The 15,606-nt window shown below is 33.5% G+C and overlaps 1 protein-coding gene across 11 annotated transcripts in view; it reads left to right on the top strand.

Annotated features, from left to right (window-relative positions):
* Positions 1-15,606, top strand: part of TRDN (triadin) — a 403,216-nt gene that overhangs the window by 262,850 nt on the left and 124,760 nt on the right. For 10 of the 11 annotated variants that reach the window (XM_053592195.1, XM_053592194.1, XM_053592192.1 and 7 more), the window contains one exon: positions 4,578-4,625. In XM_053592195.1, the coding sequence (XP_053448170.1) occupies positions 4,578-4,625 (48 nt within the window). Of the gene's footprint in view, positions 1-4,575; positions 4,626-15,606 lie in introns of all 11 variants that reach the window. The other variant, XR_008380232.1, reaches the window with a different exon arrangement.

Below are 15,606 nucleotides of genomic sequence, written 5' to 3'. Positions count from 1 at the left end.
CAAGTGAGATGAACAGAACCTTCTCTAAAGAAGACAGTCAAATGGCTAGCAAACATATGAAAAAATGCACATTGTCCCTAATTATCAGAGAAATGCAAATCAAAACCACCCTGAGATATCACCTAACCCCAGGGAGTAGACCCCACATCACAAAGTCTTAAAGCTACAGTTGCTGGTGTGGATGTGGAGAGAAGGGAACACTTTTCCACTACTGGTGGGACTGCAAACTAATACAACCTTTTTTGGAAGGAAGTATGGAGAATCTTCAAACAACTCAAAGTAGATCTTCCCATTTGATCCTGCAATCCCATTATTAGACATCTAACCAGAAGAAAAAAAAATCCCTTGATCATAAGGACATTTGTACTAGACCGTTTACTGCAGCTCAATTTACAATTGCAAAATTGTGGAAACAACCTAAATGCCCACCAACCCAGGAATGGACCAACAACCTGTGATATATGTATACCATGGAGTACTATTCAGCCACTAAAACAGATGGAGACTTTACATCTTTTGTATTAACCTGGTGAAGGTGAAACACATTCTTAGTAAAGCATCACAAGAATGGAGAAGCACGAATCCAATGTGCTCAATTCTGATATGAGGACAATTGATAATAGTACATGGTGGGGGATGGGGAATGGGGGAGCAGAGAGAGGGAAGAAGGGAGGGGGTGGGGCTTCTTGGTGTATGACACACCCCTCAGGGGTGGGACACAATTATAAGAGGGACTTTACATAACAAATGCAAGCAGTGTAACCTGGTTCATTGTACACCCAATTCCCAACAATAATAATAAAGAAAAAGTATTCCCCTTGAGAATGGGAATAAAGTAAGGATGTCTACTATCCCCATTTTTATTGCACATTGTACTGGATATCCAGCACAGTAAGGTGAGATAGAAGAAATAATAAGTACCAGAACAGAAAAGAAATAAAACTTCTTATTCACAAATGACATGATTACTTGAAAAATTCAAAAGAGTCTACAAATGAACTGCTACTACTAATGAGTAACTTTAGCAAGTTTTCTGTATAAAAAGTCGAATACAGGCGGCGCCTGTGGCTCAAGGAGTAGGGTGCCGGTCCCATATGCCGGAGGTGGCAGGTTCAAACCTAGCCCCGGCCAAAAACCAAAAAAAAAAAAAAAAAAAAAAAAATGTCGAATACAAAGTAATTGCATTTTAGGAAGCAAGAACAGAATTTTAGAAAATAAAGTGAACGATGAATACAATGATGTTTTAATAAGAAAAGTATCAAATCCATAAAATGCCTAGAAATAATGGGCAACATTTTATAACATGTTAGTAAGAGAAATGAAGGAATACATAAATAAATGGAGGAATATTTCATATTTGCTGATCAGAAAGCTCAATTTTTTGAAGCTATCGATTCTTTAAAAATTGACTTGTGAATTCATTATAATCGCAGTCCAAATCCTTGCAGTTTTTTTTTTTTTGTTGTTGTTGTTGTTTCTATTGTTTTATTTAAATTGACAAGACGATTCTAAATTTTTATGTGTAAAAGCAGAGGTGCAGGAATAGCCAGGACAAGCCTGAAAAGGATCAAATTGGAAGGTATAGGGTAGTGGATATCAAAAATTATCTTAAACCTACAGTAATCAAGACTGAGCGGTATCTATGAGAAAAAAATTAATTTGATTTTGTGATACACAAATAATAATTCTTAATTTTCATTTTTTAATAATAATTCATCTGATTATATGGATTCTATATCTAAGTTTAAAAGATTAAAATTTGTAATGCCATTAGAAAAAAATGTGGAAATTGAATACTTTTAAAAACCCAGCATAGGCAAATATTTTTTAAAATAGAATATAAAAAGCATTAACCATAAGAGAAATATTGATAAATTGGATTTAATTAACAAAAAAAACTCCTGTTAATTTAAACCAGAGAGTAAAAATGTAAGCAAAATGAGATATTTGGACTATATAGAGAGAGAACTGAAAAAAGACTCATTTAGAATATAAAAATTGCATACAAATCAAATAAAAAGCAGATAAGATTAGGTCAAAATATTGAAAAGATTTTCTAAATGCCAGTATACATAAGGAGATTCTTCATGGAAAGCATGGGACATTATTAGATATCAGGAACATTCAAATGAAATCTTTAGTGTGATGCTACTCCACACTTAATAGAAAGACTAAAATTTTTCAAAGGGATGATATTAGGATTTAAAAGAAAAGTTTATTTTCTTATTTTGTTACAATGCAAGGGAAAGATCTGAATTTAATTAGTCTATCCTTTCCTCATTTAGTGTCCGTAATTATGGAGGAGGGTTAACTATTTTCTATTCTAATATGGTTTCTTCCTCACTCTCTATATTCTTTTATTTTAGAAGTCCAATAAGTTTTATGTTAATCTAATTCTACCTTTTGCATCTGTTAACCTCTTGCATATTTCCATCTTTTTGTTTCTCCGGGCTGAATTCCAAGATTATTTATTTCTTCAGAGAGGTGAATAAATAATTTCAATTGATTATTTTTTTCTGGAAGCTTGTTGCTTGTTTTTTAAATTTAATTGGCCTTTAAAAAAGATATTATAGCCCTAAAATATGACTGGAATTATGAGTAGTATTTAACCTGTCAAGGGGGGGTAATTGTGTTTTAGACAGATGTAAATAAAACAACAGCTTCAATGGACAGAGTTTACATGCCTGCCACTGGACTGATTTCTTTAAGTTGTTTTTGTTTAAGTCTCAAAACAACCCTCTTAGCATTATCTGCACGTTTCACTTAGGAAATATGGCTTAAGGTTAAATAATGTGTAGTCCTTTCTGTAGCAATTCAGTGACAAAATTGGACTATGCACTCTTAAAACATTGTCCCTTCTTCTAGGACACATTATCCTCATCATGAGAACTGTGGTTGCCCTTCAAGTGAACTTGGTAATTCAAGGCTAAACCATTTCTGGTTATAAGGTCCTAGGTTAAGGAGATTCTTCATGCCAGGAGCATCTTAGGACTCCTGCTGTTATGTCAACAACATTGAAGGTCAGGTTCCTTTCCCTTCCCACTGTCCTATCCCTGACATTAACCCTAACCCTGACATAAACAGCCAGATAACATTTACCCCAGAGTACCTTCTCCTACATCACTATAGGTGTGATGTGTGAGGCTCACAAATGTATTTTTGCTGTTTGGTTCAACACCTTTCTCATTTCAGTCATACCGTTTCCTCTATTTTGGGTTCATGCTTGAATAACATAATCGGTCACTTTCTTGGGAGTATAGTTTTATTTTGTTTTTTAAATATACTACTGAGTATATCGTCAACATTTTGGGTATCTTTTTTAGAAAAACCAGATATAATCAAAGGTGAAATTCACCTCTTTTCTTTCTTCCCTCTTTCTTCCTCTCTCTCCCCCCCTCTGTTCCTTCTTTCTTTCTCCTTTCCCTGCCTTTCTCCTTCACTCCTCTCTCCTTTCCCCCTTCCACTTTCTCACCCTCTCTCTGTTTCTCTCTGTCTCTCTCTTTCTCTCCCTCTCTTGTTGATGACATTGACTCGTTGACAGATCAGGGCCTGTTACCTTGTAGGCATTTTTGATTGGTAAGATTGCTTCTTCAGAGTATTATTTTATATGTACTCTATATCCTACATCTGACTAGACAGAAAACTGAATCTTCTGCTTAACTGGATTCTAGTTAGATACTTAATAATAATGCTCCAGAGGTGATACCGTATACAACACACTGCATCTTATCAGGATGTGTGGATGTCCCACAATGACAAAATGGTTATTAAGTTTCATCAATGGATTAAAATGGTGACAGCCACATTTTTCTTTTTCATTTTAAGTTTGTATTTTTGCCTTGCAACTCTGTACAGTAGATACTTGGGAGCAATGGGAATAGTCAGTACCTAATCAATGCTTCACCTGATGGTTGTTAGCAACCTCTGAACATTCTTGCTTTAATCAATTATTTCAGTGGAACACAGTGATTTTATATGAATAATTTCTACTGTTTTGATGTATAAATATGTAAACTGTGCACACTCCATGGAGTGCAATAATTTTGGAGAAAGAATAGTTCAAGAGATAGGGCATTTAAAGGATTTTCTTTTGCTTACTGGTGGTTTAGGTTGGCTGCATTTAATATTTAAATGAATCTCAAGCATGACTACACTGTTCTTTCAGTTGATTAAGCCACATTAAGCTGGAATTTAAGGGAGCATCTAGTTGACATTTGCGAGGCACTAAGTGACTCCAGCAATAACCTGGAATGTAAGTAGATTAATCATATCCTGTCAAGTGGAATTCTTTGTAGAGTTTATTTATCAAAGCAGAGTAAAAGGAATGAACTTGATAAGAGTATAGAAAAAGTAGTCAGAAAAAGGCCAGAGATTATCACTTTTTTCTCTAATTCTTTAAGATTAGATATAAAATAAGTTTTAATTGCATCATGAAAAGATGAGAAATATTTAAAATGCTTTAAAATAGCTTGTTCAGAAGAAATACTTGGTATCGTATGCGCTCTGCAACCATTTTTTTGAGCAGATGCAGTGTTTCTGCAGAGAACTCTTATTTAAACCTTATCTTTGCTCCGCAGCTGTACCTGGGAAGAAGGACGAGAAAACAACGAAGACAGTGGAGCAAGGTAAAAAAAAATGAAGGAGGTTGACATTATCTGCTTTAGAAAGAGAACAACAGGCGGAGGCAAGCACTGGCTTCAGACAGGCGGAAGACAATAACCTTTAAAGCTATTGCTCTAGATGACTGTCCCTGCGTCTCCTCTGTGCTAGGGCAAATGTGAGGCTGCAATCTGAGTTTGACTTTCTTTTGTGTAACTAAACCTTGAGAATAATTTCAGAACAGGAAAACTCTAAACTGCTTAATTAAATCAGAAGCAATGCTACAGATCCTTATGAAGGAAATGATCCGGGGCAACTGGTAGATCAATTTCTGTTTAATTTGTGATTTCAACCCCACCTTTGAAGAAAAAAGTTTGAAGAAAAAAGCTAACTCAATCCTCTTTATGCAAAAAGTATTTTATGCTTGAAAAATAATATTCAAAAGTTAAAACAAAAAAGAAAAGCGGCAGCAAAAAGTAAGTTGAGTTTATATTATGACTTCAGCTGTTGATTCTAAGTTTTAATATTATAAATAATAGTGGTATAAAGTAGTTATGCACTAGATTTGTAGCATTAGATACTGTATAGATGACTTGAGAAAATACTTGAGAAAAATGCTACAGTGGACTGCACTTAAAACGTTTAAAGTGAGGTGTCTTCTTGGAGAGCTCAAAGTGAGCTCATAATTTTACTTAGTGTTCCCCCATATCTCTGCTTTTAGGTGATAGTATTTATATTTATTATAATAAATAAAATCAGAACTAGTAATAATTTTGCCCAAAACAAAGTTAAATGTATTCTCCTTTCAAATTTGAGATGCAATTTAATTCCTAAAATCCTAATATTAGACATTTATACTTTTTGATATAAATAGATCAAGAAAATTCTTCAGATTTGGACCTGGCACATAAATAAACTAATGTTAAGCAATTAGTTAAGTAAAAAGATTAGTTAAGGATTTATTTCTCTGGGCTTTCTAAATAAAAAATCATTATAATCACATTGAAATAGTTTTTAATCCACTGTGGCCACCAAGGAATACCAGAAACTGTAGGATTTAATAGAATATTTCTGTTATCTTATTTTTGAAGATAAAGGGATCTTTTAGTCTCTAAAATACAAAGTAGCAACTAACTCTGGAACCCAATTTCAACCTGTTCAGTTATATACATTTCTGAGAAAAAATTTCTTCCTTTGAACAAATAAAGATAATTATCTGAGCTACCTATCTGATAATATCTTTTGTAGGTAAAACGGGAAAACATAACGATATAAAAATTCTACATTTCTAGATAAGCTTTTGACATTTACTTAGGCATCTTTCCTTCTAAAGTCAGTTTCAACACAGATGATTTAAATTATCAGACCACTTTGGTTTTATTGAGCTTCATATTTATCTTCTCCCTCTAGTATAAAAGTGTTGATTCGCACAACGCATTTATAGCCACAGTATACTGAGAAAAAATTGGCTAGGATATAAAACATTTACACTAATAATAGTACTTAACATGAAGAGGGTGGATTACCTGAGCTCACAGGTTTGAGACCAGCCTGAGCCAGAGCCAGAGCGAGACCTCATCCCTAAAAATAGCTGGGCGTTGTGGCAGGTGCCTGTAGTCCCAGCTACTTGGCAGGCTGAGGCAAGAAAATCGCTTGAGCCCGAGCGTTTGAGGTTGCTGTGAGCTGTGATGCCACAAGACTCTACCAAGGGCAACATAGTGAGACTCTGTCTCAAAAAAAAAAAAAAAAATAGTACCTAACATGGAATTTATTTATACAAGATTGTTTCTATTACCTGAATATAAATGTTAGTTCCATTATTTCTATATTTCTCCAAGTGAACATGAGTCTGGAAATAGCTCTTATAGATATGAACTTGCTCCTTCAGATGATTTTAATTTTTCTTTTATTACAATTACCTTTTATCTTATGAAAGTTTAGGCTTTTGGTTTGCATAAAAAAATGAGATATTTTCAATGGTTCTTTTTATAGTGATGTAGTAAATCATTTCATTTTAAATTTTGTATGGCAATGGTGTCATATTTTTCAACTATAACAATCAGGAATTAATGAATTTAGATATCTTGAATATTTTTGTAATAATATATTTGTGGGTAATAATTGATATGAAAATGTAGGGGCATTTATGTGAGACTATATCATAAGTATTATATTCTAAAAATTTTCTACAGTATTCTAATATTTATTCATGATGCTATGAGAACATTATGTACATTTCTTCCTTATGCAGTTTTCTAGTAAGCTTCAGAAATATAAATGAAACTTATTTATAATTCATTGAAATACAATTAGTCATATAGACTTATAATTATTTATTAAATTTGAATGTGTAGACTTTATTAGGAAAAACCTATATTACTTTTATAATTTTTAATAGATTATAATATACTATATGATCTAAGTATAATTGTGTATCACGAACCTCTCAACTTTACATTATACTTAGGAAATCCTAGTTAAGACAAACTTTACAGTATGGGAAATTCACATTGTGAAAGCGTAAATGAATTTTGTTAATGTAATTTAGTATAGTAGGCCTCATCATTTGTTAGGATAAATTTAGTTAATCTAACTTCTGCAAAACTAAAAAATCACTCTATCTTTTATTTATGATGAATCGTGTTTTTCGATTATTCTTCTATTAAATGTTTTAAATATGCTACACTACAATTTTGAGTATTAAGAAACATTTTCCAAACTCCTCCACTTAAAGGCACATGCATATATATATATACACATGCATGGACCCTTATCCCCACTTAACTTCTCCCTTTCTTTTAGAAAGCAGTTACCTAGAAGTATTAAGATATTTCTTCGCAAATGTTTTTCATAATAAATGTTGCTATTTTTATTGGGAGAACCAAAGATTAAAAATCTACAAATACTTGCTACCCTATATGAATTCATCTTCATACTTTCGTATATTATATCTGAAAAAAGTACATTACATTTCATTAATGCAATGACTCACTATTGCAAATTAATAAAAACTGCTCATTTGTTGATATTTATTTCTCATATTTAATTGCATATTTTCCTTGTTATTATTTTTCAAAATCGACCTGTCCTCCAAAATCTCATTTCCTGGTGTCTCATTCAATCTCTGTCCCACAGAAGTAAATCTGTAGTAAGATTTGCTTTTTACTAGCAGAGAGAGGGGAAAGGGTCTCACTATAAACAACAATCTAAGGAAGCACTGTGGAGTATGGAAGACCAGTAAAGACAATTATCTTTAAAGATCTAAGTTGAAGGTTGGAATTCCAGCATCTGCCTATTTTTACTTTACTTTCTTCAAAGTGACTCAAATCCGATAGTGAAATGTGAAATGGTTTTAATTTACTTATAAATTAAATCACTTACAAATCATCTTTATTTTTCTTTCTCTCATTCACATCCACACATGACAGCCCTTGAGATTTCCTTTAGAGTCTGGCATACAGTCTGTGCCTAATAAATGTTTGAAGGGCAAATGTAAACATAGAGGAATTTTTGAAGAAAGGAATATTAGATGATCCAGATTTCAACCAACTGAGCCTCTACATACTGTGTGACTTAAAAATGTTAGTAAGTCACAATGAGACTTCCAATAATGGCTGCCAAATATTTCAGAAACAAGAAAATAAGTGATTAAATTTTTCCTTCACCCCAATTGTAAATGGAAATAGGAAGGGAAAATTAATAATATAACTAGGCCTTATTAATTAACTACATCTTCATTATTACAATAATTGCACATGGTATTCTTTCTTAACCACAACTACATGTGGTGAACTCATCATATATACAAAGATATTGGAAACTTTAAATTTTACTAATTACCTGTGGCTCAGTGAGTAGGGCACCGGCCCCATATACCAAGGGTGGCAGGTTCCAACCCAGCCTCGACCAAACTGCAACAAAAAATAGTAGGGTGTTATGGTGGGCAGCTGTAGTCCCAGCTACTCAGGAGGCTGAGGCAAGAGACTTGCCTAAGCCCAAGAGCTGAGGGTTGCTGTGAACTGTAATGCCACAGCAGTCTACCAAGGGCGACAAAGTGAGATTCTGTCTCTCAAAAAATAATAATAATAATAAATTTGCTAATTAAACTATTATATGGTGTATTTATAAAAATAAAAAAAACCTTAAAGTGGGGGAAAAAATAAATAATTACCTAATTAGGCTAAGACGTGTGTCTAAATTTGTAAAGGTTAGGTCTTTTCCTAGGCTTTTAAACTTTTTTAACTGGATAGCTGATGTTCCTCCCTAATATAAAAATTTCCTATTCAATAAAGTTTTTAAATAGTATGCTTTCTACATCAGAATATAGAGAAAATTCTTTTTTTTTATGGTAAGGCTTATTGAAAAGACTTTTGTTTTAAAGTTTTAAGATTTAAATGCTATAGAAAATCATATTTCTTACATTTAAATACTTATGGATACTTCAGTATCTTAAAATTAAGTTGAAAATTTCATTACAGAAAGACTAAGTACAGCTTCCCCTCCTGTTAACAATTAAAAATCACCTCCTCCTGTTAACAATTAAAAATCACCTCAAAATCCAGTTAAGTAGAAATATGCTGAAAATACTTAAGAAATTATTAATAAATAGAATTTGATTGCCTAACTACCACAAACATATTTGAACACAATTAGTAATGATAATGATTTTATTAAGGATAAAATTGTAGAGTGTGGATCATAAATACACCAGAGTTAATTTCCTGCAATAGAAGATTCAATTTTGCCTTAAAAATGTTTGAAAATTCATATACAGGATAATTTGTGGACCCCTGCAGAGTTTCGGTTTTTCTTTGCCTTTGATGCTATTGTGCTATTCTATAAATGCTGGTACCCTTAATTGTAGTAGTGTTTTAAATTGTCACAACAGCAGGTAAAATCTAAGTGCTATTACGTATTTTGTGTATTTCTCGCTGTCCTCATCTACCGTATCAGATTCCTCTCTTCTTTGTGCATGCACTGACCCTTTGAAATCTGCGATGTGTACTGATTGCAGCTGTATCCTATACTTTCAAGTCAATGTTAATAATATCTAAGATTAATGATTTACCTGAGAGAAACTTATTTATTTGAAGAGTGAATGTTTGTACTTCTTGATGTGTTGAAGTTATATAAAACAGAGAAATAATTTCACATTTAAAATCAATGGAGTAAAACTAAAGGTTTAGTTAACACAAGTTGTATTAAGCATTTGCTTCATATGTGATTATAAAATAACCTCTTTGCTCATGTGGACAAAGTTATGCTGTTGACTCTCAATAAATGTTAAATGATAATAACAATATTATTGATTCCTTTGAAGTGCACATTTTTTGACACTAGGTTGTGCTTTGGTTGTTTAATATTTATTGAGCGCCCACAACAGGCTAGGCGCTGGGGGTGGGTGTGCAGGGTATGGAGTGGGCTCCAGGTGGAAGACGGACTACGTTTGGAAGCAGCATATGACAATAAACTTACTCTCCTTATTTCTATATGTTATTTACTTTAGCAATTCTCCACTGTTTCACTTGCTCATATACCCATTTTACTTCCTACGCTTATTTTATTTAGTATTTTTGGAATTATTCATTTTCACAATTATGTTATGTGCGTTCTAGTTCCTCTTTTCTCCTCTTCTTCCTTCCCAGTACCCATCCCATTAATAAACAGACGGGTCTCCATCCTGCTCACCACAGCAGAACCACACTTCCTCAAAGTCTTTGCACCCAGAGGAATCTCCTCTTGTGACAGTGGTTTCCCACAGAGCACAGCCTCCTGCCACGCAGCATTCCATTCAGATAATTCATACATTTGCTGGCAGGATTGTCATTCAACAGTAAAGAGATTTGGGCTCAGAAAATGGATAATGTGTGTCCATGATGTTAGTGAGACTCGTAGCCAGTGCCAAGAGACGCATATGCACGTGTCTAATGCTGTGGCTTTCTCCCCTAAGTCCATGATACATTTTTTCTAATAAGCTAATGTGTAACTCGATCATTCTTACTTGATGCAGAATATGGGCACTTCCAGGTCTCACAGAGATATTTACAATGTCCATGCATATGTTCTATCGTTCAAATATGAAAAGGAACCACTCTTCTGTTCAGGGTGGCTTCCGTGCCCATTTTTTCCCTTTTCTGAGAAACTTTAGACATTTTTTGGAGAAGTACACCACACTGTAAGATTACCTCAGGAACATCCACCTCACCCCACCTTCCCATGTCCTACTGTGATCATCACTCTTGAACCACCAAGGATGCTCAGGAACTCTCAGGCCAGAGGAGCAGTGGGTAGAAAGGCTACAGCCCATCTCCCGGCATCGCCAGGAACCAGACCACATGCCGAGGCGCGAGGTGCCAGGTCTGTGCTGCCCGCCTTCTGCCCATGTCATCATTCACCAATGTAGCTTCTGATGGAAATATAATCAAACTTTTGGGTTTTTCAAAACAACATATTTATTTATTTATTTATTTATTTATTTTTGGTAGAGACAGAATCTCACTGTACTGCCCTTGGGTAGAGTGCCGTGGCGTCACACGGCTCACATCAACCTCTAACTCTTGGGCTTACGCGATTCTCTTGCCTCAGCCTCCCAAGTAGCTGGGACTACAGGCGCCTGCCACAACGCCCGGCTATTTTTTTGTTGTAGTTTGGCCGGGGCTGGGTTTGAACCTGCCACCCTCGGCATATGGGGCCGGCGCCCTACTCACTGAGCCACAGGCGCTGCCCAACATATTTATTTTTTACAAAAAAACTTGTGCTATTACATTTACATAAAATTTGTGCTCTTACTTTAAGGATCTTAAACAATTCTTAAACTTTGTCCTGATTTAGCTTTCAATAACCTTCAGATAAAACTAATAGAACTAGTAGACCGTTTCTTAAACCTAAGTCAAATCTAATTGTAAATAGGAAGAAATTTGTCAGGTGAACACTGAACTTCATGACAATACACTTCAGATTTCTTTTAACAATGCTCTGTGTAATTTAAAGTAATTTTGAAGTAATACAAAGCATATACACACATATTCTTGATCCTTGTCTACATCTTAGTATTCGGTTGGTGTTTTTAAAAAGTATTCTCAATTCTGGAATGAGCCATTTTCATTCTCACCACGAGAGAAATTCTCCTATAAATCTTCTCTCTCTTATAGTACAGAATTGTGATTGCCATCGTCAGGATTTTGAATGTAAAAACAATTTTAAATGTCTAGATATTTAAATAAGTAGATACTTGAAGATGAAAATTTTGTCCTCTAGAGAAGATAGTCAACTGTGTGTGTTCTTTCGACATTCTAGATTATAGAAAAGACCAATGTATCACAGTATGGACCATATAACACAGCTAGTAAACATCTTATGAACTCAAAAGCATTTTTGAGCTGCTAGTTATATTTTTATTTATTAATATTTACTTCCGCTCATGTTATTATGTTGGAGCCACATAGTGGTTGGATCTCTTTTTTCCCTTGGGAATCTTTAAGAGCAAGTATATTACAAGCTGCTATACTTGGCCGGTGCAAAGATGGTTTTCTGAGAATTTCATTTCCTTCCATTGACTTTTTTGTTTTATTCACAGATTGTTGTTCCACTAAAGGCTTGTTTAGTTAAAAAAAAAAAAAAAAAAAGCATTGGCATACACCATCTTTACAATTGATTGCTATGCCACATCCTGGAACAAATGAATGAACGTCATACTTTAAATATTAAATTATAGAAATAATCTGAAATCATTTGCCCTGCATAAAAATGCATTGTTATTTTCTTCTCATTATAAATTAAATTACACATTTTAGGTGAAATAATTTCAGGAATAAACATGAAAATTTCATTATCATTCAACATAGAATTTATTATCACCTTATTGACTGTTCCTGCCCAATTTTTTCACTGAATGATGATGCATTATAAGCTAATTGAAAAGCAATTCTTAAAAAGTTAAAATTCAACTCAGATCATTTTGGGGGATATTTTAATGGCAAATTATTAGTTAAAAAGAAGTTTCCCCATCTTTATGACTTTCAAAGTCTGTGTTTTATTTCACTTACTTTTTATACAAAAAAAAAAAAGAAACTCAATCAAAAAGCCCATTCAAAGGATCTATTCCATATTCTCATTAAAAGCTTTGACAGTAAAAATCATAGTGACAAATTCTTATCTTGCAGTTAGCATTGTAACTTTGGTCTTTAAAGAAGAAATAATTGATAAGAGTCAGTGATAATTATGAAATGTTAACCTATTTGAACAATAGGGTACAGAGCCCTCTCAAAATAAAACTTAAATTTCTAAAAGTGTATCTCGGGAACAAGGACTGCTATTGGATGTCAAATTAAGTGACATGAAGATAATCTAAACATAAATTTAAGCATGAGAATCAGTAATAATAGCACAGATGATATAAAAATTATATCTTAATATTCAAAAAAGCAATTGCAAAAAATGGAACAGAAGAAGATGCCGTGTCTGGGGATATCAGAACGTGAATAACACGACTGGGAGTGGGTGGTGGGTTTTGACTATTTTTACAAAATAACAATAATGACTTTCTAGACATTTCATACATGATATGTACTGTGAGTTTTCAGTACATATCATACTCTGTTAGCAAAAGTTTATTAATTACATCCGCTCAACGTCAGAAAAAAAAGTTTGGATTTGGGTTCTTTAGAGACTCCACATCACTGGAAACATAAATTTAAATTCCTGAGTTGGAGCTGACAGACCCTTTGGCGTCACACCCTGTGTGACTTTCCAGCTTTGGCTCACTGCTTCTATTCCACTGTCTATATTCAGCAATGCAGCCACATGAACTTCCCACTTCATGGTTATCTTACGTTGCTCTTTATGTTTGAGATGTCTTTATAATTTTTTGATGGGGAAGCTTATTATCAGTTTCAGAACCCATCACAAATGCTGGTCCATTTGTGAAATCGTTCATTTTATCAGGTTGAGTTTGTCAATCCGTACACGAGGGGCCCAGAGCCCTGTGTTTGTGACTCTCTCGTCCACTTGGTCTGTCTGTGTAGATGCGTCTGAACACAAACTGAAATCCGTGCCACCTTCAGTCTAGCTTCTGGTAAACAGAGATACCCAATACGTATTATTGAATGTAGTATATTTTATCTTTTAAAATAAAAATGTATGTACTCCTTTAAAAATATTATTTACAAGACAAAAGACTTTAAGGCTCCAGGAATTCCTGGCCCACATTGTTACACTGGTAAGAACTGTAGGGAGGACAGTTTCTGGTTTGTTAAATGCAAAGCACTTTTATTTTACTCCAGCCAAACCCTTTTAGAGATTTTCAGATCTATGTTTTCTTTACATATGCAAATGCAACACAAAGTTTAAAATAGTACCTGTGGGAAGATTTTCAAAAATGTTTATTTTATTTTAAAATAATTCTTCTAATATTTAATTTTTTTAAATATTAGTAAATCAAATCCAGCAGTATCTAATTATACATTACCAAGTAGTTCTTATTCCAGATATGCAAGCCTGCTTCAACATTTGATAATCACTTAATGTAATCCATCGTATCAATATGCTAAAGAACAAATAATATATGATCACATCAAGAGACACAGAAAAACCATTTGACAAAATCCAACACTGTTGATGATAAAAACTTTCAGTAATCTAAGAATAGAGAGAAACCGTCTCATCTTGATAGATAATTTCTGCCACCACCACCACCCAAAGCTAACATCATATTGATGGTATATTAAGAGCTTTCCGGCTAAGATCAACAACAATGCAAAGATGTCCCTCTCATCACACCTACTTAACATTGTACTGAGAGCCTAGCTATTGCAGTAAGACAAGAAAAGGAAGTAAGGTTACACTAACTGGGAAGAAAGAAAGAAAACTGTCTTTGCTCAATTATGACAGCATAATAAAGAATATCTCAAAGAATCGACAAAAAACTTCCTCGAATAAGCAGGAAATCTAGCAAGTTTTAGGATAGAAGTTTAATGTACAAAAGTCAATTATTATCCAATGTACCAATAATAAAAAAATGGAATGAACAAAATTAAAAACATAATATCATTAATATAAGCACCAAAAAAGGTAAGTAAAGTACTTAGGTAAAAACCAAGTAAAATATGTCTAAGATTTATATGAGGATGAACACAAAACTTTGATTAAAAAAAAAAAAGAAAAAAAAAAACTAGAGAGAGATTCCATGTTCAAGAGTAAGAAGACTTAATATTGCCAAGATGTCAGTTCCTCCCAAATTCATCTACAGATTCAATGATATACTAGAAAGTTATCTTATGGATATTGGCATACTGATTGCAACGTTTATATGAAAAGTCAGAATTGACTCTACTGGATTTCACCACTTACAGTAAAGGCACAGTACATCTTTACAGTAAAGTGTGGTACTGGTGAAGGAATAGACAGACAAATAGATCAAAGAAATGGAACAGAGAGCCCAGGAATAGATTCACAAAAATATAATCAACTGATCTCTGACAAAAGAAATTACTGGAGAAAGAATAGTCTTTTCAACAAATGTTGCTGAAAAAACTGGACATCCATAAGCAAAAAATAAATGATTAACAAGCAAATAAACCAAACCACAAAAAAGCAGACTTTGTATCCTTTACAAAAACATTAACTCAAAGTGGATCATAGACCTGAACGTAAAACATAAAACTATAAAATTTCTAGAAAATGAAAGAAAATCTAGTTCCTCAAGTTTGGTGACGACTTTTAGATGCAATACCAAAGACAATCCATGAAAGAAAAAATAGGTCGAACTGCATTCAAATTTAAAAATTCTGTCCTGTGAAATCTATTGTTAAGAGAATTTAAAGACAAGGCACATAATCCAAGAAAATATTTATAAATGCATACCTGGAAAAAGATTTTTATCCCAAATATACAAAGAAATCTTAAAACTCAACCATAAGCAAATGCACAACTCAGTTACAAACAAATCTGAACAGGTCTTTCAACAAAGACAATATGAAAACACACTCAACAGATATCTCAGTAGGAAAT

This window comes from Nycticebus coucang, chromosome 5 (assembly GCF_027406575.1).
Source record: "Nycticebus coucang isolate mNycCou1 chromosome 5, mNycCou1.pri, whole genome shotgun sequence".
NCBI lineage: Eukaryota > Metazoa > Chordata > Mammalia > Primates > Lorisidae > Nycticebus > Nycticebus coucang.
This window is presented reverse-complemented; position numbering and strand designations above follow the sequence as displayed.